This window comes from Phascolarctos cinereus, unplaced genomic scaffold, assembly GCF_003287225.1.
Source record: "Phascolarctos cinereus isolate Bilbo 61053 unplaced genomic scaffold, phaCin_HiC Scaffold_726;HRSCAF=1367, whole genome shotgun sequence".
Taxonomy (NCBI): Eukaryota; Metazoa; Chordata; class Mammalia; order Diprotodontia; family Phascolarctidae; genus Phascolarctos; species Phascolarctos cinereus.
Window position 1 is genome coordinate 427,516,075 of NW_027556098.1, and position 26,639 is coordinate 427,542,713.

At 45.7% G+C, this 26,639-nt stretch overlaps 1 protein-coding gene and 1 long non-coding RNA gene across 3 annotated transcripts; one reads left to right on the forward strand and one right to left on the reverse strand.

The window, feature by feature from the left end:
• Positions 1–163: 163 nt before the first annotated feature.
• LOC110197882 (uncharacterized) lies at positions 164–11,942 on the reverse strand. 2 transcript variants are annotated; one of them, XR_013482827.1, is made up of 4 exons: positions 11,782–11,942; positions 5,078–5,286; positions 1,310–1,456; positions 164–236 (listed from the first exon to the last, which is right to left on the reverse strand). It is a non-coding gene; the product is annotated as an uncharacterized LOC110197882 (long non-coding RNA). The 2 variants fall into 2 exon arrangements; XR_002321582.2 differs by having other exon boundaries at positions 11,669–11,942.
• Positions 11,943–12,069: 127 nt separating this feature from the next.
• On the forward strand, positions 12,070–23,408 carry LOC110197864 (uncharacterized). The gene is given in 8 exon segments (XM_078146456.1): positions 12,070–12,447; positions 13,417–13,489; positions 14,412–14,595; positions 15,043–15,141; positions 15,736–16,349; positions 16,351–16,475; positions 16,477–17,213; positions 17,216–23,408. Coding segments are annotated over 4 exon segments (1,572 nt in total). The 5' UTR covers positions 12,070–12,447; positions 13,417–13,489; positions 14,412–14,595; positions 15,043–15,141; positions 15,736–16,034; the 3' UTR covers positions 17,611–23,408.
• Positions 23,409–26,639: the final 3,231 nt, after the last annotated feature.

A 26,639-nucleotide genomic window follows, 5' to 3' on the forward strand; every position in this document is an offset into this window, starting at 1 on the left:
AAGAATTCAAGCACCCAAACTGTCTTACAAAGTTGCAAGGTTTGTTGTAACACCAATAGAAGTGGGCTTACAGATAAGAGGCACAAAGGGGAAAAGTAAACAACAATAGAATTGTGCAGTTCATAGATGTGTCTCATTCTGTTCCTCTGGAAACATCTGATGTGATCCTGTGGTCTGGGTGTGGTCTCAGCAGTTCTTCTCCTGCTCAGGTCACTTGTACAAATTATCTTCCCCCACTAAAAATTTCGAATAAAATTGGTTTTAATATTATTTTAAATTGACTTTGCCAATAACCAGGTCAGATAATGAGAGTTAGCTCAAACCTTATGTTTATTATTAGAAAATCAAATTTGGAACCTTTTAAACCAGGGAATTTACATTTTTAGGTTGGCCAATTTCCATGGTGATATATATAGGAAACTCATATATAAACAAAATTAGAACCCAATATTTACACTTGGCATTATTCATTCCCCCATTAGGAGGATGAGATTCCACTAAGGAATTAATAACAGAACACTTTTTATAAGAAGATGGATTATACTACCAAAATAAATTCATTTAAAAGTTGCCAGATTAACTTCAGCTGTAACAAAAGGTTCTGGGATGGGATATGTAAATACAGAGTAATTAATTTTAAAACAGTGTATATCAAGTAAGTTATTTATAATAAAACATTGTCAACTTCTAGCTACGTTCCAATGAGTAGCTCATAACAAAAGTGGATGTCTTTTTAGGGCATTTACAAGATAGGCCCCAGGCCGTTCTTCTTCTAAGACTGCTAACTGTACTGGTGTTCCTTTCCTTAATACAGAACAGAGACAGTTATGGTAATCACTAAATAACAGAATTGTATCCTGGTTTCACAAGTCTGCATCATTTGCCTAATTATCCCCATCCCACTGTGAGAAATTAAAGAAATCTAACTTACACAGGAATATATAGCTAGTAACAGATGTCAAGGCTTCATACTTAGTTGTTTAGAATATAGAAAGGACTAACATTCTGGGCTAAAGAGCTCAAATCTTGTACCTGAGTCTTACTATAGTAACTCAGATGTGCTTCAGTATTAGCCTATGAGATAAACATTTACTATTGTATTCATACTGATGATCTGATATGATTATAGAAATTTGCCATAAAAGAATAGAAACATAATGGAAAATGGCCCCTTATCTTGTTGTTAATTCCAGGCAAAAGTTACATAGATAACCAGTTCCATTGAGCCAGTATTAAAGTCAGGCAGGTGGGATATTTTCCATTCAAGAGGAAATGTCATACTGGAAGAATACAGTCAGGGAAATCCTACCTAAGTCAATGCCAAAAGTCATTCCCCCCGACCTTTTTTCCATGAGAACTCCACCTGCAGTTCATGGATGTAAAACCCCATAAGATTGTTGGCATCATCAATTCATTGGCTCAGTAGTATTCCTTGATGATCATACCTAGAGTCAAACTGAGAATAATATCAGTTAGCAGTCCCATGAGGTCTTAAATAGCAAGTTCCAATAATCAGAGCTTCAGGTGGATTCAGCTCTCAAGGATCACATATCCTAGATAACAAGTATTGATTATATTCTCACATTGGTAATAGTAGGATATTCATCACAGAAAAATCACATCTTGATATAACTAGAACTCATGCTAAGTAGATTTTTTTTCCCCTAACTGATTTTGCCTTAAAATGGTTAATAGCAAACAACAAAAGATTTGGTTATGTAAATATAATAATCCCAAATTGCATACAGAGAATGGATATATGAAACATTGTCTATAGTAAAACATGTTCAGTTATTAACCACATTCAAATGGACATAACATAGACTACTGCTCTCAGAATCCTATTAAAACTTGGGAACATCCTTAACGTGTCTCTGAAGTAGTTTGCATGCATTTCTACACAGTAAAATCAGATTTCCCGTTAAGGTGACACAAGATAGCTCATGAGTTACTACTCTTCACTAACATAACTGTCTGTGATAAAATTCTATTCCTTAAAACAAAAACAAGAGGTTCCTGACTTTAACCTCACAACTTAATAGATTTACATCTTTGCTTCACAACCCTCTCTGCCCTTGTCTAATTATACTCATATTATTCTGAAAGAATTAGATACTTCAGGAAGTGAATCTTTATGTATGACAAGTTCAAGTACTAATTTAACTCTTGCTTAGGCCATGGCATAGCAATAAATTCAGGTCAAGACAACAATATCTTTCCCACTTACAGCTTATTGCAGTAATTCAGATGCTTTAGTATTAATCTAATAACTAATAGACTCAGTATTGCAATGGCAACCCTATACTTTGTCTATACCCTGAGAATAGAAATTTGCTATGAGAGATATGAGCAGGGACATGGTTATAACAGCATCCAAACTGGTCCTCAAGGCCTATATCACTATAAGTTCTGTCGCATATGGAACCAGGTGGACAGATTTCTTGTATGGGACAATGAATTAAGAAGAGTACCATCAGGGACAGGTATGGACAGATAGATATTCACTAGCCTTAGATCTCAGGTGTTGCTTCGACTGCTGACATTTCTCTTTAAGGCCAGTCCGAGGACACAACAAACCTAAGAATGGAACTCAGAAATAACACTCAGGATCCCAAAAAGCTATCTCCTCAAACTATAAAGTCTCCCTAATCACTATAGGTCTGCATACAATTATTATCAATACCATAAAATTATTACAATAAATTAGCTTACAGTTAAGAGATTTTCAGACCCTCTAAAAATCACACAAGAGTCTTTTACAAAAGTTTTTTTTACTTAAACATTCCTTCCTAAAAGTATTTCCCTTTCTTAGACAGCTTAACATTTATCCTGATGTTAAAAAGCTTAATTCTAAACTTATAGATATCTCTCTTATTCAACCTTAAAGCAAAAAACAAATGTTTAAAATTTGAATTCATCAAGACTAAGTTGGTATAAAATGTCTTTAAGTAACAAATAAATCCCTAAAGTATTGTAAAAAGATAAATTCCTGATTACCACAAAATTCCTAGTTAACCACCCCTGTCTCATCAAAAAGTGTTTACAATGGGGAGGAGATTCAGTTATTCTAAGCCCAAAAAAATGTACCCTATTAAATTAGTCTTCTATAAATGTATCCTTAGATGAAGCTTGCTCAATATCCTAAGCAGGCTTAAAGATTACACCCCCATTTTGTGTGAAGATTCCTATTTACTCAGCAGGAATCCCACAACACAAGCTCTTACACAGGGTTGATAAGAATTTGACTAGATGGTTCCAAGAATCCTCATAAGTTTACAAAGGAGATTTTACAAGGTCTTTTCTTTGTACAATAACCAATCTTCCTTTTTAAAATACCTATGTAAATACTTGAGAGGTGTTAACATTATAACAGTAACTCCAAATAGCTTAGCTACCAATCTCATAGTTTTCATAAGTGATAGCCAAAACAGCTTTAGATAAAACTTTCTCTTAAACATAGGCAAAACTTGGAAGTTAAGTTCTTCATTACAGAGCTTCAGAATATTATAGCACATGGCCAGCGGGGCAGGTAGAATGACTTAACAGCTTCCTAACCCATACATTCTTTTTTTTTTTTAACAGTACAATTTTTAATTTAACAACATCTGGATTTTAAGACAAATCACTGATTGTTTACCAGATTATGTAATATAAGAAAATTTAGAAATAAAATGATACTATAAACAATGTAACTTGAAACAAAACCCATTGGTAATCTTGATTGGTAAATCAGGTAGCCTCAGTTCAGTTGAATGAATTTCAAAATTACCTTACACAGAAAATCATTCATCTCCTTACCATTGACATTGTATATTGATCACATCTAAAAACCTATATCAAATTACCAAATATGAAGCAATTCCACCTAGTTAAAGAGATAATCAAAACAGCTGACGTTCATATAGCGTTTGCCCCGTGCCAAGCACTTCACAATCATGTAATCCTCATAATGCCCCTGGGAGGTAGGTGCTCTTACATCCCCTTACAGAACAGTAAACTGGGGTCCTTTGTGTTTAGACAGGTGGTGATGATTCCCTGCTCCGCATAAACTTTTCCTGCTTCCCAATCGCCTGCCTCTTTTACTTTTGTTTGAGACTTTTCAAACAAAGAGCTGCCCTAAGTTTTCCAGCTCACCAGAGCCCCTTCCTCCCAGGAATTTCAAGCTGCGTATACTAGGAAATACATATGAAGTTTTATAAACAGTTTGAAGTCACACCTGTTATCATCAGGTCAGCTTTAAATATACTGGGCTAAAATATCCCAGAATTCTAAATTGGCCTTTTGGCAGGGAGACCCAAGGAATTTGATTTAATGCTGGCAGGTGTGGCCAGTTTCCCCAGGCAGATACTTGCAAGAGCTTTCACAGAGGAAGTTAAATAGTTAAATAATAATTAAATAATTGAACAGTACACAGAACTATTTAAGATTTTATATAACAATCACAAATCATAATAACCAATATCTTTAGCATAGCCAATATTTATGTAGTGTTAGATTTAATAAGGCCTTCCTACGTATTTATCCTGAAAGGTGGGTGGACATGATTAACCAGATGATTATCTGACCTTACTCTTAAACTAAAGCTGGATTACAGACAGATTTCTAAACATCTTTTCCTTTGCAATTTCTAGTTCTTAACTGTACTTTTACCTAAGCATGGGGCTAGATCCTGAAATCTTAACATAATGACACCCTAACCCAGTTTCTAATCGACTACTGATTATTCTTACTCTTATTGTTATTAATTTACATCAATCTTTTAAGAGTTAAATCCATAACCCAAAAGAATGAAAGAATTCACATTTCTAATACAGTAAATTATCAAATTAATATTAGGCATTATCTTTATACACATTAGAAATCATATAACTGGGCTAATTTGGCTTAAAACCATGCAGCTAACAAGTTTCCTGATATAGTATAAATAATAATAATAATAATAGTTTCACTTAAAATGAGATCAGAATAAATTCTCTTGTGGGAATAGGAGTCATGCCCCTGCAACTCCTCCCTCATAGGACCCTTGTGACCAAAGCTCTGCCCAAGATTTTTAACCTGTCAGACATTTCAAAAGTACCTGCTTTGTGCTGAATATCTTGCTATGGGATTCAGTTTTCTTCCTTCCTTCGTTTCTTCCTTCCTTTATTCCTTTCCTTCTTTCTCCTTTCTTTCCTTCTTCCTTCTTTCTTTCCTTTCTTTCTCTTTCATTCCTTCCTTCCTTTTGTTCTTTCTTTCCTTCCTTCCTTCTTTTCCTTCTTGCTTTCTTCCTCTTCTGTCTTGCTCAGTCTGGAATTGTAGGGGCCATTTCATGAGCCCAGTCCCTCTTCTGATCCTGTAAGATCTCATCAGCTCACACATCTCATTTCTCCTCTGGCTATACCACTTTGGACTTCTCTGACTGACTTCACCCTACCCCAAAGTCTGGTATCTTCTCCCCACCCCATCCCCCTTTCAGCTTCCTTTTGTGTCTTGTCTTCCCCAATAAGATTGTAAGCTCCTGGAGGGCAATGACTGTCTTTGTTTTTATTTGTATATGGGGTCACAAAGAGTTGGACAGGAAAGAAACCAAAATTTCCAGCATCTGATCCCTAACTGGTGTTTAATAAATGTTTATTGACTGACCAACTGGGCCAGTTCACCCCTCCTTAGGCACCTTGGTTTCTCTCTCCCAACCTAGGGCCTTCTCACATTGGCCCTGGCCTTAGTAAGGACACCAGATCTGCTTAGCTTATTGTAGTTCGGAACTCCACAGCACAGACAATCCACCAGCCTCAGCCTCTCTAGGGGTAAGGTTTCTAAGCATGGACCACCATGGCTGGCCAGGGAGCCAAGCTCTTTATTCTTTGGGAAAACATTCTCAGCAAAATGCACCAACATATGGGAAAAGTCGGAGTTTCTATGTATGTCAGTGACCCCCCTTTCCCCAGTAAGTCCCCCCTTTTCTCCTAGCACCTGTGCTCTGTCCTTTAAAAGGTCAAACTCAAGCCCTATGTCATCCTTAGCTAAAAAGCAAAGCCATCCTTAGAAAACCAGCCAGCCAGAGCTGCCAATGACCCAGTTCTGGGACACCTACTGGCCCAGTAAATGAATGACCACACTGAGGTGCTGAAAAGCCTTCATCCACTTCTGATCTTTTTTTGTCCCTAAGTAACCTCTGGGTCCCAACTGTTCTGTTTTCCCTGGCCTTGCCCGCACCCACTCATGGGCAGGCAGGGGGAGGCTTCCTGTGTCTAGCATGTGGCACTTGAGCTGAGCTTTGAGGGAATCTAAGGACTCTAAGAGGGAGAGTGAGCAGGGAAGGCATTGCAGGCGCACAGGACAGCCGATACAAAGGCTCACAGATGGGAGATGGGATAGCACATCTGGGCCACAGCAAGTGGCTAAGATCAGAAGATATGTGTCATGTTGGTGATCTTTCAGACTGAGTTCAAGGAGTATACTCCAAAGCAGAAAAGTTATGAAGACAAACCATTCCAAAGATTGAGAAAGGATGATCTGTAACTCCATATTAGGAGAAGTTTGGGAATGCCATTTCCAATTAGAAAGGCAGGAGGAAAACCAGAAGAGATATCCGAAGCGAGCCAACATCCCTGGGAAGAGGTTACTCATTGTGAAACAAAGCCATGAGAATGGAGAATTTGGGAGAAACTCAGGTCTAAGGCCAGGTCTTATTTCTCAGCACCAAGTCCCTCCAGCAGAGCCTCATGATATATATGAGAGGCAAGGAGGGACACAAGAAGAGATTGCACACCTAACCATAACCAACACAAAAGAATCTACATGAGCAAAAAGCCTTGTATGTGCAATGTGTGCTAAAGAAGTGATTCCTTCTTCCCTTACCTGATGTCAGAGAATTCACGCTGATGAAAAATCCTTTAGATGCAAAACATGTGGGAAAGCCTTCTGTTGAAATGCACACCTTACTAAGCACCAGAGGGTTCACACTGGAGACAAACCCTTTGAAGGTAATGAATGTGGCATAGCCTTCAGCAGGAGTACATACTTTACTGAGCAACAGAGGATTCACACTGGAGAGAAAAAACCCATGAATGAAATGTGTAAAAAAGGCTTTGGTCACTCTTCATCCTTTCTTAAACACCAGTGGATTCACACTAGAAAGAAGCCCTATGAATGCAGGGAATGCATGAAAGTATTCATAGATCATTCATCTTTCATTAAGCAGCAGACGGTACATATGGGAGAGAAACCCTTTGAATTCAATGAAGGTGGAAAATCCTTCAGCCAGAGTGCCAATCTTACAAGACATCAGAGAACTCATGCTGGTGGGAGGCCTATGAATGTAGGCAATGTAGGTAAACCTTTAGTCAGAGTACACACCTCACTCAGCATCACAGAATTCATACTGGGGAGAAGTCCTATGAATGCAATCATTGTAAAAGGCCTTCTGTGATGATTCATCCCTTATCTAAGACCAGAGAATTCCCACTGGAGAAAAACCCTATGAATGCAAAGAATGTGGGAAAGACTTCAGCCAGAGTGGTCACTTTACAAAACATCAAAGGATTCACACTAGAGCAAACAATATAAGTGTGATGATTGTGAGAAAACTTTCAGTGATTCTCCAACTCTGGTCAAACACAAAAGGACTCACACAAAAGGATTCAGCTGGCATTCAACCCTTTGAATGCAATGAATGTGAAAAAAACCTTTGTTCAGATCATTCACCCTACTGGACACCAGACAGTTCACACTGGAGAGCAGCCTTATAGGTGTAGCACATGTGGGAAAGCCTTCAGTAACTTCTCCTCTCTTCTGAAACATTAGGAAATCAACAATAAAGAGAAAGTCCATGAATGTGATGCATGAAGAGAAGCCTTCCAACACAGTGCAGCCCTCATCAGACCTCTGAAGCTTTATACTGAAGCGTGCCCCTGGAAAGGCAACACAGATGGGGAGGAGGAGGAAAACAGGCCCTCCCGCTTCTAGAGTGATCTATGGTCTCCAAAAGGCTTCTCTCCCAGCATCCCCACAAGGCAGGTCCTCTGTCATTGTTCAGCAGACTGACATCAGTTTGCAGTTGAGGCCACTGAGGCTCAAGATGGTGCAATGGCCTGCTCAGGATCATGGGACTTATAAGCAGCACAGCCCAGTCTCAAGCCCAGGATCTCTGGCCCCAAGTCCAGTGCATTTGGTTCAGTTCAGAGGCAGGGCTCACTAAAGGCTGAACAGCAGAAATGGTTTCATTTTTGATACTTGTATCCCAAACATGTAACACAGTGCCTATAAGTGCTTGTTGGCTGAGAAAGAAAAGGAGAGCTGATGGCCCCAGACCTCCTTCCCAGGGAACTGGAGCTGGAAATCTAGAGAAAATCAGTCACAGAGAGGCAATGGTGGCAAGAGCCCAAGTCGGGGGCTTTCACTCAGCCTGGATTTGGGGTCACCATATGCTTGTGGGGTTAGGACCTTCGTATACGCTCATTCCCCTGCACAGAGTAAGATGCCAGCTTCTCCGGCCAGAAAATCTCTGCCCAAACAGCGGGTATGGAGGAGAAAGCAAGGGGCCTAGGGGAAGGTTTCACTATCAGTCCGAGGCCTAGGCTTCCCAGTAAGTGGATGAGGTGAAGGCCAGCTTCTTTGAGGTGAAGGGGAACCTAAGGCAGAGGGGGGTGGGTGTTGGGGGTTAGGTCCAGTAGAGGATGAGCCAGCAGGGGCTGGGGGTCTCCCTCCAGAGCAGTATCTGGGCTGGTTCAAGCAGATTCTCACTTACTTGGGGAGAAATGATGCTCTTCACTTATTTGATGATTGTGGTTAGAATATCACCTGATAGATATAAGGCCAAGATGTTCATTTTTTGTTTTCTGGATAGTTTTTCCCTCACAACTTTCTGATCCCTTCTAATTTTCCAAACAGAAACAGAGGGAAGTGTTACTAATGACCTGTTTTCACATTTCAAGCCAGTCATAGAGAAATGTTCAAAAATAACAACTTTTCAATAAAATTCTGTTCTGGGGAGCCAGCTTCCATGATGATTATTAGGACAAGTTAGGTGGTGGTGTTTTTTTCTTTTTTCTGTCCATGGTGACTACATTTTAAGGTGTAGCCTTCCTTGACCCACAGAATATAGAGCCATAGTGCAGCACCCTCTGTGGATACCAGAGTGGGAATGGTTCTGGTCCAGAATCACCCAAGGAGTCAGAATCTCACACGAGGTATGATAAGAGGTTACGGGTTTGAACGAAGTCAGTCAGTCAATGAGCATTTATCATGATGATTCAAACCAGGACAGACTAGGGAGGGGCAGGGACATGCTCAGAGTCACATATGTCAGTCATCAACAGACATTTGCCATAGGCCTACTGGGTGCCAAGCACTGCATCGTGTGAGGAATATAAATATGAAAAAAAGAAAAATAATCCCTGCCCTTAAGGAGTTTACAATCTCATGGGGGAGACAACAAACATGCAAACAAATCTACAGAAAGCAGGCTCTATACAAGACAAATAGGAAGTCACACTAAGAGATGGAAGGTGCTGGAATGAATTGGGGCTGAAGAAGCCTTCTTGTACAAGGCGGGCTTTGAGTTGGAACTCGAAGGGAGCCAGGGAGGTCAGCGGTCAGAGTGGGGGAGAGAGAGCATTCCAGGCCCAGGGGACGGCCAGAGAACATGACCAGAGATTCACTGTCCTGCTCATGGAAGAGCCAGGAGGCCATCCCTGGTCTGAAGAGAACTGGCCAGTGTAAGCGGGGAGAAGACGGGAAAGGTAGGAAGGGGCTGGGTTACAATGGGCTCTGATGCCAAACAGAGCATTTTGTATTTGATCCTGGAGGCAGTAGGGAGCCACTGGAGTTGACTGAGTAGGAGATGACTTGATCAGACCTGCACTTTAGGAAAATCACTCTCTTGGTGTTTGTCCTTCCTTCTAGAAAAGAATAGATGACATCAGCAGGGTGATGCCTTGACTTGGAAGTGAACTGGATTGAAGTGAGGCTGGGGAGTTCAAAGTCACCAGCCTCACTCTCTTCTCTAGGGTCAGCTGAGTTCAGCAGCAAAAGACAGATCAGGGTGACTGGAGATGGTCCCAGATGCAGTGGGAGACCTGGGCCTTTTAAAAGGAAGGTCTTTTCCGGCTCTCAGTTTGTCTGAGGCAACACCCATTCAGTGATTCAAGGCTAAATAAGAAATGAGGCCAGATAGCCTAGTTTGCTACTAAAAAAGAAAAACAAACAAACAAACAAAGAGGGGAAGACCCTCAGGGTTTCTGGCCACAACAGAAAGAATTGCTGTTTACACTCATTCTGAGCCATTAAAACCCAAACAGTGACCAACTGAGGCTTTGGCTGGGACCTGTTGTTGCCCAATCAGCCAGAGCCAGAGTGATTTGGAAAACCACTTTAATGGCTGAATGGAGGCTGGAGTGGAGTGAGGAGAGACTTAGGGTGGGTAGACTCCTCAGCAGCTATTGCCAAAGTCCAGGGGTGAGACGATGAGGGTCAGCATTAGGGGCAGTGTCAGAAGAGAGGAGAGGGCATATTGGGAGATGCTGCAAAGGGGAAATTGACAGGCCTTGGAGACAGATTGGAAATGGGGGAGGGGGAGGGAGTAAGAGAGGAGGAATCCAGGATGAGTCCTAGGCTGGGAGCCTGGGGGACCAGGAGGATGAGGGTGACCTCTACATTATAGGGAAGGGGGAAGGTGCGGAGAGTTTAGGGGAGAGATAATAAGTTTGGTTCAGAACATGTTGAGTTTAAGATGTCTACTGGACATGCAGGTGGAGATGTCTGAAAGGCCATTGGAGATGAAAGATTGGAGGTCAGCAGAGAGATTGGAGCAGGATGAGTAGATTTGAGAATCCTCAGCATAGAGATGGTCGTTCAATGTATGGGAGAGGATGAGATCCCCAAGTGAAATAGTATGGAGGAAGAAGAGAGGGCCTGCACGGAGCCCGAGGGACACCCAAGGTTAGAGGGCATAGCCTGGAGGATGATACAGCCAAGAAGATTGAAAAAGGGCAGTCAGAGAGGGAGGAGGAGAGCCAGGAGAGGGCGGGGAGGGGTGGTCCAATGATGGGGAGAGAACAGCGTGATCAGCCATGTTCCAGGCTGCACACACTGGAAGTAGACTGAGGACTGAGAAAAGACCACTGAGACGTCATTGGGCACTGTGGCGAGGGCAATTTGGGTAGAATGACAGGGACCAGAAGAAATCTAAAATGAGGGCAGTTCAATGGAAACCATGTCTGAAGGACTCACTTTTCTCCAGTGAGAAGTAGGAAGAACCAACTTTCTTCCACCAGAGATGGTGGAGGCAGAGGCAGAACGGACGGAGGAACCAGCACTGCCGGCAGATGCAGCCTCCTCCATTCCCTGGGAGGGGGGATGACCTGGCACCTAGGTCTTCCGAGACAGGATAGGAACCCAGGTGTGCCCTAATTTAGACTTGGGGAGGCCTGAGCGAGTGAGCAGCTTGGAAAGCCCCCGGGTCTGTGGCTGGTCCTCTGCGAGATCCTGGGCTGGAGGGGAAGGGAAAGGGAGGAGTGCTTGTTTTAAGCACCCCCAAATGGCGAGGGCACCTAAGAGAGAAATGGAGAAACAGAGGCAGGCCCTGAAGCGAGTAGACATGGTTCAGGAGCTTTGGTGACCAGGGCTCTAGTCCTCCCTGGGATTAGTGCAGCACCTGGCATACAGCAGGTGATAAATACGTGCTCACCGCCTGGCTAGAAGGCGTGAGAATCTCCAAGCGCAGTGCTGGGTGACCTCAGCAAACCTGGCCCTCTTCAGGGGGTGGGGTGAGGTGACTTTCAAGACCCAGGAAGGACTTACATCCCGGCCCCTCCTGCAGCCTCAGTTTCCCCTCTTTAAAAAGAAAGGAAAAGGCAGGCTGGAGCCAGATCTCTAAGCTTCGTGGTCCAGGCAGCCAGAAACTGTTGCCGCCCAAACGCTTCTAGGGAACGTAGTGGCGCGGCGAGGTGCGCAGGCGCCCTGAAAACAGAGAGGGCCGCGCAGCCCCGGTTGGGCGCCCCCCGGCTGGGTGCGCAGGCGCACTGCGGGGCCCAGAAGCCACGCTAGCCGCGCAGGCGTGCTGTGGGCGTGGAGGCCGTGCGTGCGCGCGCAGAGGTGGGCGCCAGGGCGGACCCACTGGGGGCAGGGGCTCCGCGGCCGGGCCTGCCCCTGGAGCAGCCCGTCCTTCGCTCAGGTGCGCGGTCCACGTCCAGGCAGGCCAAAGGGCCGCGGGCTAGGAAGGGACCGTGACGCCACGCACCTGCGTGTGGGCGTGTCCGCCGTAAGCTCGCGCGGGCGGAGGCCGGGACGAGTGACGTCATGACCGTAGACTCTCTGGGGGGGAGGGCCCAGAAGCAGTCCCGTGACGTCATGCGTTAGTGATGGGGAGCAGGTTCGCGCATGCGCAGAGCCTCCTTTCCCCCTGGCCGCCTGTGAGTGAGCGATCCTCTTGTCCGAGCTCAGAAAGTGCTTGGAGATCCTCGCACGGTGAGGGAAACTGAGGCCCAGAAGGGAAGGGAATCAGGGGCCTGGGAAGGGCTAGGGAAAGTGAGCCCGAGTGGGGGCAGGGAGCACGCCTTAGCAGGAGCTTAAGGATGAGTGACCTTTGGAGCCTCACAAGCTCCAGAGTGAGGTGGGGTGCCATTATCCCCATTTTTCTGATGAGGAAACTCAGGATGTGTGCTCCCCTCATGTATCCTGTCAACATTTATTAAGCACCTACTATGTGCCAGGCCCTGTATCAAGCCCTGGGGTTACAAAAAGAGGCAGAAGACAGGCCTGCCCTCAGGGAGCTTGCAGTCTAATAGTCCTGGCTCCTGGATCCCAGTGACACAGTGCAGGTTGCTGGTAGAGAGAAAGCACCCTTGGGAACCAGACTCCTGGAGCCCTGGGGCAGCACCCACTGGTACGGGGAAGGGAGGAGGCATCAGTGCCCAGCTCTGGACTCAGTCCTGGGGGAGCCTGGCCTCTACAGGGAGGGTTGAGGCTTTGCCCTGGCTCAGGTACCAAGTTCTTGGTGGAGAAGGCAGATCAGGTATAGGACAGCTATTTATTTCCTCCTCCTAGAAGCAGTGCTACATGTAAACCCAAAGGGCTCCTTGACCAGGACAGTAATACAAAGGCACTGTGGAATCTCCCCAGCCACCTACGCCTTTTCCTGCTGCCCAGCTCGCGGCACCCCTGCTCCTGCCCCATGGAGGCAGTCCCCTCCCCTGCTGCTGGGAGAGAGCACCAGCCTACCTCTGACTCAGGCTGACCCTTAGGCCCCAGCCCACCTGCCCACCCACTCCTGACTGGCAGAGGGCCTGGCCTTCCCTTGCTCTGAGCTCCCTTCCCTGAGGAGATCCCGGGGCCAGAGATGTGGCTCTGCAGGCCCCTTCTGCCCCTTGGGATCCCTGAGGCCAGTCAGGGCTGGGGGCTTCGAGCAGACCTGTTCCTTTTCTCCCCTCCCCTCAGCTCGACCCCTTCCCCCTAGAGGAAGCTGGCAGAGAAAGGAATGGCCACCAGACTCCAGGCTGCCTCAGCCCAGGTGAGTTGGCCCTGCTCTCCAGCCTTCCTGAGGTGTCCTCTCCATTTTCAGAGGGCAGATGCATTGTCTTCCCTGGTCCTGGGGCTCCTCTGACTAAAGAAGTCCCGCTGGGGTCTGGGCCTGCCTTGGGCAATGACGGGCATCAGAAGGAAGGCTCCCAATCTGCTGCAGACCCTCCCTCGGGACCCCTCCACTCAGCACATACTCATTGGCGCTGCCTCTTTGTGACTGGCGCACAAGTGGGGAAGTCAAGTTGAGTAATCAGGCAATAGTTGGGTACCTGCTGTGTGCCAGGCACTGTGCCCAGCACTGGGGATACAAAAAGAGGCAGAAGACAGTGCCTGCCCTCAGGAAGCTTGCAGTCTGATGGAGGAGACGACATGCAGACAAATATGTACGAACAGACTCTGTTATAAATATGACAGGATGAAAAGAGAAGGCGCCCGAATTAAGACGGGAGATTTTAGCTGGGACTTAAAGGAAGCCAGGGATGTCAGTAGTAGGCTCAGAGGAGAGAGAGCATCCAGGCCTGGGAGGGTCTTGTTCATGGAAAGCCAGGAGGCCGGGGTTAGAGAACATGTCGGGCAGTAAGGTGTGAGGAGACAGGAGAGGGAGGAGGGGGCAGGTCACAAGGAGGAGGGGGTGACGTGGTCAGACCTGCCTCTTAGGAACATCCCTTTAGTGGCCGAATGGAGGATGGCCTGCAATGGGGAGAGACCTGAGGCAGTTAGACCCCTAGCAGCCGTGGCCATGGTCAGACCCAAGGGGGGAGGGTGGCAGGGTCCAAGGAGAGAAGGGGCAAAAGGACAAGATTAGGAACAGCCTGGACATGAGGGAAGGGGGATGATGGGAAGCACAACAGACCCTGCGTCCCTCTTGCCTCTGAACACAGACCCCTTCCCACCCCTACCCTGACTTCCAGGGCTCCTGGGATTGTCCATCTGTTCCCCGGCCAGCAGGCGTGTGCTCGGTGTTTCAGGAGCCCGTGACCTTCAGGGATGTGGCCGTGGACTTCACTCCTGAGGAGTGGGGTCAGCTGGGCCCCCCTCAGAGGCAGCTGTACCAGGATGTGATGCTGGAGACCTATCGGAACCTGGTCTCCCTGGGTAAGGCGGCTTCCCCCTTTCCATTTGTTCATGCCATAGGAGTCAGGCGGGCACCTCCTGTGGCCTGGGCACTGTACTAGAATGCAGCCCCACCTGCCCTCTCACCACCTCCTTTCTCAGGGAGGTAACAGAGGGGATTCTCCCCGTTCCAGACACAGACCACATTTCAGTCAGGGCCAGGGAGTGTCTAAGGGCATGATCTGCATGCACCTTCTTCTGCCCTGACAGGATGGGTTTCTACTTGGAAGCAGGCGGTCCTTCTAGACCCAGAATTGCTGCCTGTGTCCCTGACCATATGAGCCATCATGCGCTGCCCCCTCCCATCCCAGAGGCCCAGGCCCAGAGCATCTCTCCAAAGTACCCTGGGCCTTGCTCTCTGGCCCCCTTTCCTCTAGGTCCGTGGGGTGGCAACAGGTCCCCAAGCAAGGCATTTCTTCCCCACCCAAGCAGGGCTTTGGATTCCCAACCCAAAGGAGATCTCCAGCCTGGATCGAGGGGAAGAGCTCTGGAGGACAGAGGCTGAAGTCCTCCGAGGCACTTGGCCAGGTGAGGGACCCAGAAAGCACTTCTCAGGTGTGCAGGTGCCAGACAGGTGGGGCCGGGCAGCCCCACTCTCAGGGACCTTCCCCCAATCTGGGCAGCAAGAGGCCCCCAGCAAGTCTTCCCACGGGTGCTTGGAAAATATGGCAGCCATTCATCAAGCGTCGCCATTCCCCCTGGTCCATCTCTTCCAAGGAGTTTTCTTGGTCACCTTCCCCAAGTCAGGGCAGCTGACCCTTCTGTCCCCTGAAGGTGAGCCCATTTTGGGGCCACCGAGCTCCTGTCACCCCACTCGTTCCTGATCCCCTTCCTGGTTGTTGTGGAGAGAGGCCCTGGTGCAGAGGCAGGTGCCCTGCCCCCACAGGAAGTCTGTGACCTCTAAAGGGAGGCAGGGCTTGGGCCAAATGGTCCTTCAGATCCCTCCGGCCTGAGGTCCTGGCTCCCCTGTCCTCTGGTCTTCCCCCCACCCTGCCCCCCACGTCTCCTTCCTCTCCTTCACCACCAGCCATCCCAGCCACGCTCTCCTCCAGGTGTTGGGGTTTGTTCCGTGACTTCATCACCACAGGGCAGGAATGTGTGACATTTTCAGTGTCTTTTCAGACTGGGCAGCTGGGCCTGAGACCAGGGAGCCATACCCAGAACAGGACATTTCTGAAGACCTCTTATCACAAGGACTATAAAGAACCTCAATTGATGGTTTCTGGGGCTGCAGGTTGGGAAGGAGACGCTTGAGGCAAGTGATTCTTGATGTGCTCTCCAAACATGACCCTCTTGAGAGGCAGGTGGGCACCAGCTCAGGCCTCCTCAGTCCACCGAGAATTCTGCCAGGAGAGAGACCCCATCGAGGCAATGCCAGACGAGAAAGAGACAAAGAACATCAGACACTTAAGGCAGAGACAATGGCTTATTGGTCCAGCAACTGTAGCAAAGCCTTCAGGGATTCCTCAGACTTGATTCAGTGCAGTAAAACACAGACCATGGAGAAAACTTCCAAGGGTGTAGAATGTGGTCAAGTCTTTAGTCGAACCTCATCCCCGAATCAGCACCAGAGAATTCACACTGGAGAGAGATCTTATGTGTGTAAAGAATGTGGAAGAGCCTTCATCCATTCCTCCTCTCTCGATGGGCATGAGAGGATTCATACTGGAGAAAAACCCTATAAGTGTAATGAACGTGGGAAGGCCTTTATCCAGGGCTCATCCCTTGCTCTACATGGAGAGAACACACACAGGGGAGAAACCCTATGAATGCAATGAGTGTGGGACAGCTTTCACACGGACTACATGCCTTACTCGACATCAGAGGCTTCATACTAGAAAGAAGCCCTATCTTTGTGATAAATGGAAAAACCTTCAATCAGTGTACATATCTTACCCAGCACCAGAGAATCCACACTGGAGAAAAACCCTATGAATGCAGTGAATGTGGGAAAGCTTTCATTTCCACCAAGTCTCTAATTGAACATCAGAGAATCCACACTGGAGAAAACCCCTTTAAATGCAGTGAATGTGGGAAAGCTTTTAACAGAAGTACAAAACTGACCCAACATCAGAGAGTTCATACTGGAGAGAAACCATATGAATGTAATGAGTGTGGGAAGGCCTTCAGTAAGAGTTCCAACCTTACTCAGCACCAGAGAATTCATACTGGAGAGAAGCCCTATGAGTGTACTGAATGTGGAAAAGCTTTCAGCCAGGGCACACACCTTACTCAACACCAAAGAATTCATACGGGGGAGAAGCCTTTTGAATGTGAAGAGTGTGGAAAAGCTTTTACAGAAAGATCATCCTTCACTCAGCACCAGAGAATTCACACAGGAAAAAGGCCATTTGAATGTGAAGAATGTGGGAAAACCTTCAGCCGCAGTTCATCCCTAACTCAACACCAGAGAATTCATACTGGAATAAAACCTTATATGTGTATTGACTGTGGGAAAACCTTCAGAGTGAGCTCGTTCCTTAATGAACACAGGAGAATTCACACTGGTGAGAAACGCTATGATTGTGATGAATGTGGAAAGGCCTTTAGGGTGAGCTCAGCCCTTATTGAACATAAGAGAGTTCACACTGGAGAAAAGCCTTTAGGGTGAGCTCAGCCCTTATTGAACATAAGAGAGTGCACACTGGAGAAAAACCCTTTCAGTGTGATGAATGTGGGAGGTCCTTTAACCGGCGTACACATCTCACTCAACACCAGAGGATTCATAATGGTGAGAAACCCTTTCAGTGTGATGAATGTGGGAAGGCCTTCAGAGTATTTGCTTCCTTTACTGAACATCAGAGAATACATACTGAAGAGATGCCCTTTGAATGTCATGTTTGTGGAAGATCCTTCAACTGGAACGCGCACCTTACTCGACATGAGAGAATTCACACTGGAAAGAAGCCCTACCAGTGTGATGAGTGTGGCAGAGCTTTTATACAGACCAGACATCTCACTCAACACCAGAGAATTCATGCACGAAAAACAAACTGATATGTCCCCCTTGAGTGACCACTTGGAAGAAGTTTTGCTCATCAGACTTTGTAACAGCTTATCTCTTTCAGAACTTGTCCTCAAGGTTCAGGTTTTGATGGAAAGGAAAGGATACTTTCTGGTGGTACCTTAGTTGCTGAAAGATTTGGTTCTTGACTTTGGACCTCAAGGGGATGACCCTGTCTTCTTGATGGTGGAGAAGAGAAGAACTCCAAATTTTCCCAAGACAGCCCTCTACCTCCAGTATCCTAGGAGAGGTGGGGAAGTTGGACAGACTTGAATAGGTCACAGATCCCTCAGGCCTGTTCAGGGCCAATGCCTGGGTCTCAGGCTGCTGAGGCATCCTCACCCAGATACTGTCAGATGTGAACACTCCTGGCAGTGGATGGAACAGAATCTGCCTGTGGATGATAAGCAGGAATGTTCCTTGTTGGTGCCACCTCTCTGTGCTATCGGTCTTCCCATTGGACCCTTCATGGTCCTCTCTCCCATGACTCCTGCCTCTTTTACTTGTACCATCCACCCCCTTTGTCTCACACTGACCACCTCAGGAGAGGAGTGGATATCAAGAGAGGGGGAAGATGGGAGTCAGAAAACTCAGACACCTGTAAATAATCTGGGGAGTCAGAAGAGGGACAAGCAGGAATGAATGGGGAGCAGATAAGCTGGGCAGGAAGAGAGCGGGAGGGAGCTCTTCTTTGCTGAAGTGATGAAAATAAGACCGGGGGGGGGGGGCCTAGTTGTCACTGGGATCAGTGTCTCATTTTACAGATTAGGAAAGTGAAGCCCGACAGGCAGAGCTGGAGAACAGGCTGCTTTCCACCTTAAGCTAGTAATGAGCAGTGCATCTAGCATTGGGCTAGAAGGGCCTCTGGGAGTGCAGAGCCTCCTGAATGTCCCAAAAGGAAGGGCGGGGAATGAGGTGGCCGGCTAAGCCCCCTCTGAATTACAAGCACTCTCAGTGGTGCCTCCCGGCCCCGGGGTAGAGGGGTCTACAGCCTAGGAAATGATGAATGTGTCTGAGGCAAGACTCAACTCTAGGTATGCCCTCAAAAGCATTCCACAGCGATGGTGTAGAGTGCCCCGTAAGGGTTCCAATTCCCAGGGTCTGGGCTAGGGGAGCCCCTCACCAACCCAGGGATTGTGGAAGGTACCTGTGGACCAGGTGGGCAGGTGCCTGTCTTGCAGTCTCTGGAGTGTGTTTCCTGCAGAACATAGGACTGAGCTGTCTTTCTGGAGCCTCAAAGGTTGGCAAAGTATCGCCTTCACAGAAGGAAACAGGCAGTCCCCACCAGCCTGTAGCTTCCAGGCCAGGGTCAGCGTCTGTTGCCTCTGAGCAACGTTGGTTTTTGCTAATCTGGGCAGCCCCAGGATTGCTGCCCAGAGCAGTCTAAGCCAGTCTGGCATCTTCCCTCTCAGTGCCAGGTAGGGGCTGTCACTTGGGCTGAGGGGCTCCATTGTTGGGAGTTGGCTGCTCAGGGGCTGTTTTCTGGATGACAGAGAGCTTTCTTAACAAATGCTAGCCCTGGGACTTTTTTTTTGGGGGGGGGGTTGAGGTGGGGAAAGCAGGCCCAGAGAGAAGAGACTTCCCACAGCTACCAGATGGCAGAGTTGGGCTTGAGATCAGGGTCCCAGCTGCTACACTTCTCACCCCATTAGAGCGTGAGCAGGGTCCCTGCCTTCCTGTGTATCCCCAGTGAATAGCACAGTAATTGGCACAAAGTAAGTGATTGATGAAGAGTTCTTGATTTGACTTCACCTCACTGAACTAACCTATGAGAGGATTCTGGTTCCAAACCTCACACATTGAGTGAACTCTGGCAGACCTTTCCTTCCCTGGGACTCAGTCTCCTCACATAAGACAAGAGGGTTCGACGCAGGCTCCTTTAGGATCCCCTCCCTAACAAAATCAGTCAAGTGACTGACCACAAACACTTGTCAGGCACCTACTATGTGCCAGCCAGTGTCTGACACACAAGGGATATGGTGACCAAAAGGAAACAGTCCCTGCCCCCTGGAGCATCCACACAACAGGATCCCTAGCCACAGGCTAACCAGCCAGCCATTAACACCCAGTCCTTGGTGTCCAGGCTCTTAGGAACATTTCCCTTCTCTTCAGTCAGCACTCATGTAAATAGACAGGTCACTTTCTGGCCCTTGGCACTTGTCTCTTCTCTGTCTTTCTCTCTCTTCTCTTTCTCTGTCTTTCTCTCCTCTCTCTCTCTCTCTCTCTCTCTCTCTCTCTCTCTCTTTCTCTCTTTCTCTTTCTCTCTCTCTCCCTCTCCCCCCTCTCCCTCTCTCTTCCTCTCCCTCCCCCTTCCATCTCTCCTCCATCCCCTCTTTCTCTGTCCCTCTCCCTCTTTCTGTATCTTTTCCCCATTCCCTCCCTCTCTCTGTGTCTCTCTTTTCTCATCTTTCTCCGTTCCTCTCTCTCAGAGCACCCTGGTACCCATGCTTCCTGAAGTTCATCTTCCCTTGGAGGAGCAGGTCATTTTGATCCCAGCCTCCATTTCCATCTTGTTTTAGGAATTGCAAATCCCTTTCCTCCCAGGAGCCCTGTGTGAAGAAGGGCCTCCAAGGTTCTTGTCCCCATCTTACTGAAAAGGAAACCGGCCCAGAGAGTGTAAGTGACTTGCCTAGAGCCACCCACACAACTAGATGTGGAGCCAAGATTTGAACCCGTGCGTCACGACTTCCTCTTGGTGACCAGAACTGTGGTTTGAAGAGAGGTTCCCTAGTCCCATGCTTGTCCTGGTCACACAGGGCAGGATGGGGATCTGAAATGTCCTTCCCAGCACCTGAAGGGCCGGAGGATGGATTAAGAGAAAGGTTCCAGGAGAGATTGAAGCCAGTTCCAAAGGATTCCTTTGAGCTAGGTTAGCAACTTATTGAAGCTAGAAGTGTCCTGAGAGAGCATCCTTATTTCACAAATAAGGATGCTGAGGCCCAGGTAGGGGAAGTAACATAGAGACGTGAGATTTAGAGCTGGAAGCATCCTAAGAGACCACCATCTAGTCATTTTACAGATGAGTAAACTGAGGAAGCTGGGAGGGGGGAATCATCTGAAGTACCACAGCTGGTCTGGGGCAGAACTCCCAGGATCCCTCCACTGCATCCCAATTTGCATAAGGGCCCTGGGGGTAGAGCCTAAGGTGATGTCTCCTGTGGCAGGGCAGGACCCCAAAGAGGTCCTGGGATTTCCCTTGGTGTGGGGCACCACAAAGATTTCTGCCTTTTCTGGGCATCTCTGAGTGGGGCTAAGTCTGTGTTCTGGGTACCCTTTTTTGGTGTGGCACCCCTCAGAGCTCTTCCCTGCTGGACTCAAACACCATTGCTGTTTTACCCAGGGCCCTATTGGGTGAGATTGGTTTTCTACCCTGAGGGCTCTTCTGTAGCCATACAAAGAGCAAAGCACCAGAAGCCTTTTTTTATTTTAAAGGGCTTGTTCACACCTAGTTGGCATTTGATGTTGATTCACACACACACAAATCCAATCTCTTGTCAAGGCCTGGGGATTTCACTTCTACAGCATCTCTTGTCCCTTTCACCTCTGCAACATCTCTGTTCTATTTCACCTCTGTAGTATCTCTGGTTGATTTCGCCTCTGTAGCATCTCTAGTCAATTTCGCCTTTGCAGCATCTCTAGTCAGTTTCACTTCTGCAGCATCTGTGTTGATTTTACCTCTGCAACATCTGTCCAATAAGCCCCCTTTTTTCTCTGACACTGTGTAATGCAGAACATTATTTTACCATTTAGGTAGTAGAACCCTTTAGGCCATGGAAAACTCCAAATTCCTTAGCAAGACCCTTATCTGGCTGCTCAGGCTCCAGCCCTCAGATCATATCTCTGGAAACCTCCATTGTGAGAAAGTTTGCACAGCATTATCATATCTACACAGAGGGAGAAGGGTGTCCTTGACCAGCCCCCAAAAAAACCTCTTCCTCTTGCCAGACTTCAAAGATCCATCCCCCTCCCTGTCCTGTATACTCCCTATATAAACCCTAGCTCAACCCCTGATGGGGGCTGCTTGATTTGGATGTGAATATCCCTGGCAGCCGTGCGCTAATAGCTAATAAAGTCCACAATTTAAAATTAGCTTGGGTCGTCAACTCGCTCATTTCTCGGTATAACATTTTGGAGGCCCCAGCGAGATAGCAGCGTACCGTGTCGCTGCAGAGACCCACCTGGAGAGGACATCGGCCTCGGGAGGGGGAATTGTTCTGTTCTGACTTCTAGGGGAGCCGGCCCCTGATGATGTTCCAGGGCCCCAGGACTCAGGACTAGGAGAAGCCTCCCTCCCCGACTCCGACTGTACCTCATTTCGGCCATCGTGGACCTGGTAACCCTCTGGAGGTAAATGTTTGCAAACCTGTTTTCTGGTGGGGAACGAGTGCCAGACGTGGCAGAGCACCTAATTAGTGCCTCAATCCCCCAGGCACCCCGAGACGTCGGGACTATGCCTGTATCTGGTTCCTGGTACCCGGTTTCTGGTTCCTGGTTTCTGTCTTAGTTCTGTTGGGCCCATGTCTCGTTCCTGGTTTCTGTCTCAGTGTTGGTCTATTAGTTTATATGTGTAGAGATTGTGTTTTTAAGAGATTCTGTTTTGCAATCATCTGCCTGAAGCCACCTCTGTTTCATACTGAAAGACAGGTGTCAGACTGGATTGCAGACAGTTTTCTCCAGGGCAGTTCCTTTGACTTCTATTGGGAGGATGTGTTAGTGTTCAGGCTCTTATTGTTTGTCTGTGTCTGTGTTCTGCAATAATGGGGGGATACGGCCAGTACATCATTTCCCTCCCTTTTGGGTTGTTTGCAGCCAGACAGCCAAAGGCTGCAGCAGGACTCTGAAAAGTTGCCTTCATTCTCCCCTCTCCTCCCCAGGTAACAGCAGCTTCAAAGCAGTGCGTGGATGGGAGAGGGAAAGAGAGAAGAATACTTTATTATTTAGGTTATATGGTTGGTAGAGGGCAAGTTGGGAAGGATTTTTGAAGTGTCAGGTCAGAATTAGAAAGGAATGAGATATGTACAGGTTTTAAGGGGATTTTAAATCATTAGAAAGAAAGGCAAGGAAGTTTAAGCATGTAGGAGAGAGGAGTGTGTGTAGAAAATTTGAAGGGAATATGATTTAGTTGCATGGTGTGACTGGAGGTTTTGAAAGTGAGAAGGTTTTGGGACTTTTGCATGAGTAATAGTTTCTCTCTCTCTGCATTCTAACTCTGGCCAAGTTTGAGTGTGGAGACAAAGAGAAAAGTTCTTGTGTACCAGAACACAGACAAATGGTTTATATGCTGAGGACTATGGCTTGCTGGGTTTAGTTGATATTTTCCCACGAGCCCCAGCTCATCCAAATTGGTAAATATGTGAGGTTTTCAATTTCAGCATTTGTTACACTGTTTTGCACTTAGGTACATTGAAGGAAACTCAGACGAGTGGATTGTTTTGAGTGCACAGTGAGGGCAGTTTGAGGAGAGATGAGGGAATTATGTCCACCCACCTTTCAGGCTAGATCCCCGGGTGGGTTCTTTTAAAGACTGGTCATTATGGGAAAGAAAAAGCAATCAGAATACTGGTCCAGTACATTTCTAAGCTTAACAAGGGTATTGCATTTGGGAATATATTTTTGTCTACCCCTCCAAAAACTAAATAAATAAATAGGGGAGAATGAATGGGTTAGAATAAACTTCCAAATTTTATGTGCTTTTAAGAGGAAGTTTCACCTATAATTCTTATCAAATCTGTGTAAACGTTTTCTGTGTTGTGAAATTCCTGAGTAAATGAGAATTCTTGAGAGATAAAAATTGAGTAAATTTTTAAAAGTTTGATAATATTTGTTATTGTGGTAATGTTCTTCACGCATTATAAAAACTGAATTTTTTTCTGTTTTTGACTAAGGAAATTTGATGTCTAGGAATTCTGTAACAACTAGGAATTTAGTTTGTTATGGTACTTTGGGAAGTTATGTTACTTGAGGACATTTTACATCAACTTAGTTTTAATAAATTCCATTTTTAAAGGTTTATTTTTACTTTAAGGTAGAAAGGAAAGATATCTATCACCTTAAAAATTTCTAACAAATGTTCTTCATGAAAGTTTAGTGATTATTCCTTCTAACATCAGGATAAACTGTAAGCTTTTTTAGAAAGGGAAATACTTTTTACAAAGTAATGTTTTGCAAAATCTTTTTGTATGATTTTTAGAAGGCCTACTAAATTTCCATTTGCAAGCTAATTTGTTGCAATAATTTAATACTGATAACAATTATGTCTTAATCCACTGTGAATTTTCTAAGTTTCATTCCTATGTAAAGTGTGTCCTTGAATTGGCCTTAAATGGGTGCTTTCAGAGAAACAGAGTCAATGGTTCCTGCTTCAGGTAGCATAAGAAAGGGCACTGGTCTCAAGAATGTAGGTTTGAAAGTTCAATGCCCCACTCTAAGTTTTTAAGGGGTGGACATAGAAGTGAAAAAGATAGGACAGCTAAAACATCTTAGCAGATTCTGGAAGTTTTTGAGATTGATCATTAAGGAGTTTTTAAACACCTCCTTACAATCTTGTCACTCTTTCCCCCACTTCCTCCCCTTGAGTCAAGAGGGTATCTCTGTGTGGGGATCCCAAACAGCTGGGTTTCTCTATTAACCCCTTTCAGCCCAGATCAGATTAGGAAGAGAGTGTTTTACCCCCCTCTCCCCTGCCCGCAAAATTCACCTTCCCCCACCTGGCTATAGGAAGGAAGGGGAGGGGTAGCAGCTACAGCCTGGAAGTATCTTCCAGCACACAGCCATGGGAGTAAAAGGGGATGGGTCAAGGTAAAGAAGCCAGTCTATAGGGATGGAGTGGCCCCAGGAGACTGTTGGACCTGGTGAAAGGGTCTAGAAAGAAGAAAGATTTTTTTATTGGGTCAATTGTATTAGTTATGTTGCTGGAAGGGCAATTTCTTTTATAATCTGAATGTTAAATTAATTGTGTCTTCAAAAAAAAAAGGAGTCAATTTGGCTGTTGGGGCATTTTATATGATCCTGTTTTGTAACATTTCCTTTTAAATATTGTAATTCAAGGAAGTATAAATTTTCAAATTTTGTCTCTATTGAAAGGGAATTTTCAGTTGAAATTGTTTTGTTATAATTTATAAAATTTGTGAGATTGTTAACTAAGTTTTGGGGTTATTGTTTTAATATCAAAACCTAAGATTGTTAATTGATTACTTGTGTGTGAAAAGGAGGGGCACATGGCAATTCCCCTTATTTTGTAAACTTGCCAGGATCCCTGGAAACTATGGGGGGGGGGAAGGTCATCTGCCCTGAAAAAAAAAAAGTGCAGCTTCCATATGTTTGTTTGACATGTGGCATGGGAAGGAATTTTCTTAATTGAATGGGTTGTAAATTCAATAGAGCGGGAGGGTGTCAAAGTGTCAGTTGAAATTATAGACCAAGATATCTGTTTCTTTTACCATTAACATGACATAGCATAGTCTATGTCCATAAGATACCAAGATAAGAAAAGTCCCATTGTTCTGGAGAGTGTTTGGTCCCAGACATCTTGGGCTCAGTGATAACAAACAGAAAGAATGTTGGTCAGTTCTAACTGGTCCTGGAAAGGGGTGTTTTTGGTTCACTTGAAAAAAAAAAGAATTAGTTCAGGTTTTTGGCCCTTATTGGGGTTCAATTGATTATACTCACCTCAAGATGTTCCCATTGTTTAAAGGAATTATGAGAGCAGTAGTATTTTTCTGTGATCAGTCTCTTACTATTACCAATGTGAGATTAAATTCTTATTATCCAGGATTTGTGATTTTATGGGACAGACATTTACTATTGTTTTGAGCTTTGATTACCAGGGTACTTGTCTGAGTTGTCATAAAGCCAATAGCAGAATGGCATGTGCTGCAGGCTGATAACTGATAAAGGTGGAAGTCTGTTCCTGGGAAGACTTTTGAGGACAACCTTGGACACAGCCTAGATAGGATCTTCCTGACTCTATTTCCCAATTGTGCTATTTCCTTTTTGACAAGGGAAATCCCCACCTGATTAATCCCAGGCCCTGCTTTTAACATCCAGTGACTACGTGATTACCTATCAGATATGACTCATGCCTGGAATCAAATGGAGCTAAGGAAGTTCTTTCCTTCTGATATGATATATGACCCTGTCCCTCTGGAACATCCCTGTGTTACCGTAATAGGATGCAAGTACATTCATGGCCACATAATAATAATATAGGGATAACATCCCCCTAAGGAGGAAATGTTTACACACAATAATAGGACAAAGGTGTAATGTGATAGATGTCTAATTAAATAGGATAGCAAATTTTGAGAAAAGCAATAGGATTAGACTGATATGATTGGCTTCCAAGATGTATCTATCATAGCAATCCAAGCTTTAAGCATGTTTAGGTAGGAAGATCACAGTTTTGGATTTTTACACTAAGCCAGAGAAGCAGAGCTCCCTTTTTGAACTGCCTATGAATTAAACCGATTGTACATGAGCAAGGAACTTAATGTCAGTTAATATAGGTAATACTGATTGTATTGATTTGTATGATTCCTGTCTAAGGTTTTCTTTGTTACCCTGATTACATGTAAATCTCTCTTTTCCAAACTAGTCTATTGTGAGCTCTCTGATTGGTTTAATCTGTACCTGACTTAATGTAATTATGCAATTTTGAATTATGAGTAAACTTTGTTGTATTGTTTGAACCTAGTCCTGTGTGACTGGGAAAACTGAACTATCTCTATGTGCCTTTAACTAAAGACTTATGAGGGATTCTGGAATACTTAGGAATTTAGTTTCCTTAATACTACTCTGGAATTTGTGTTATTTAAGAACTTTTGTACCAATTTAGTGAGGTTTTATGAACAAGAGTAGAAATGCATGCAAGCATTTTAGGGCTCATTTTGGAAATGTTCCTTAGGCAATGTGACATCTTAGGGTACTATAGAACTGGGACTTGTGTTCTGTGTGTGTTCCTATATGAGTTAAGTTTCTTTACAATTCAGGGGTTTGTGAGAATGTTATTTTGTTATTTGGGTAA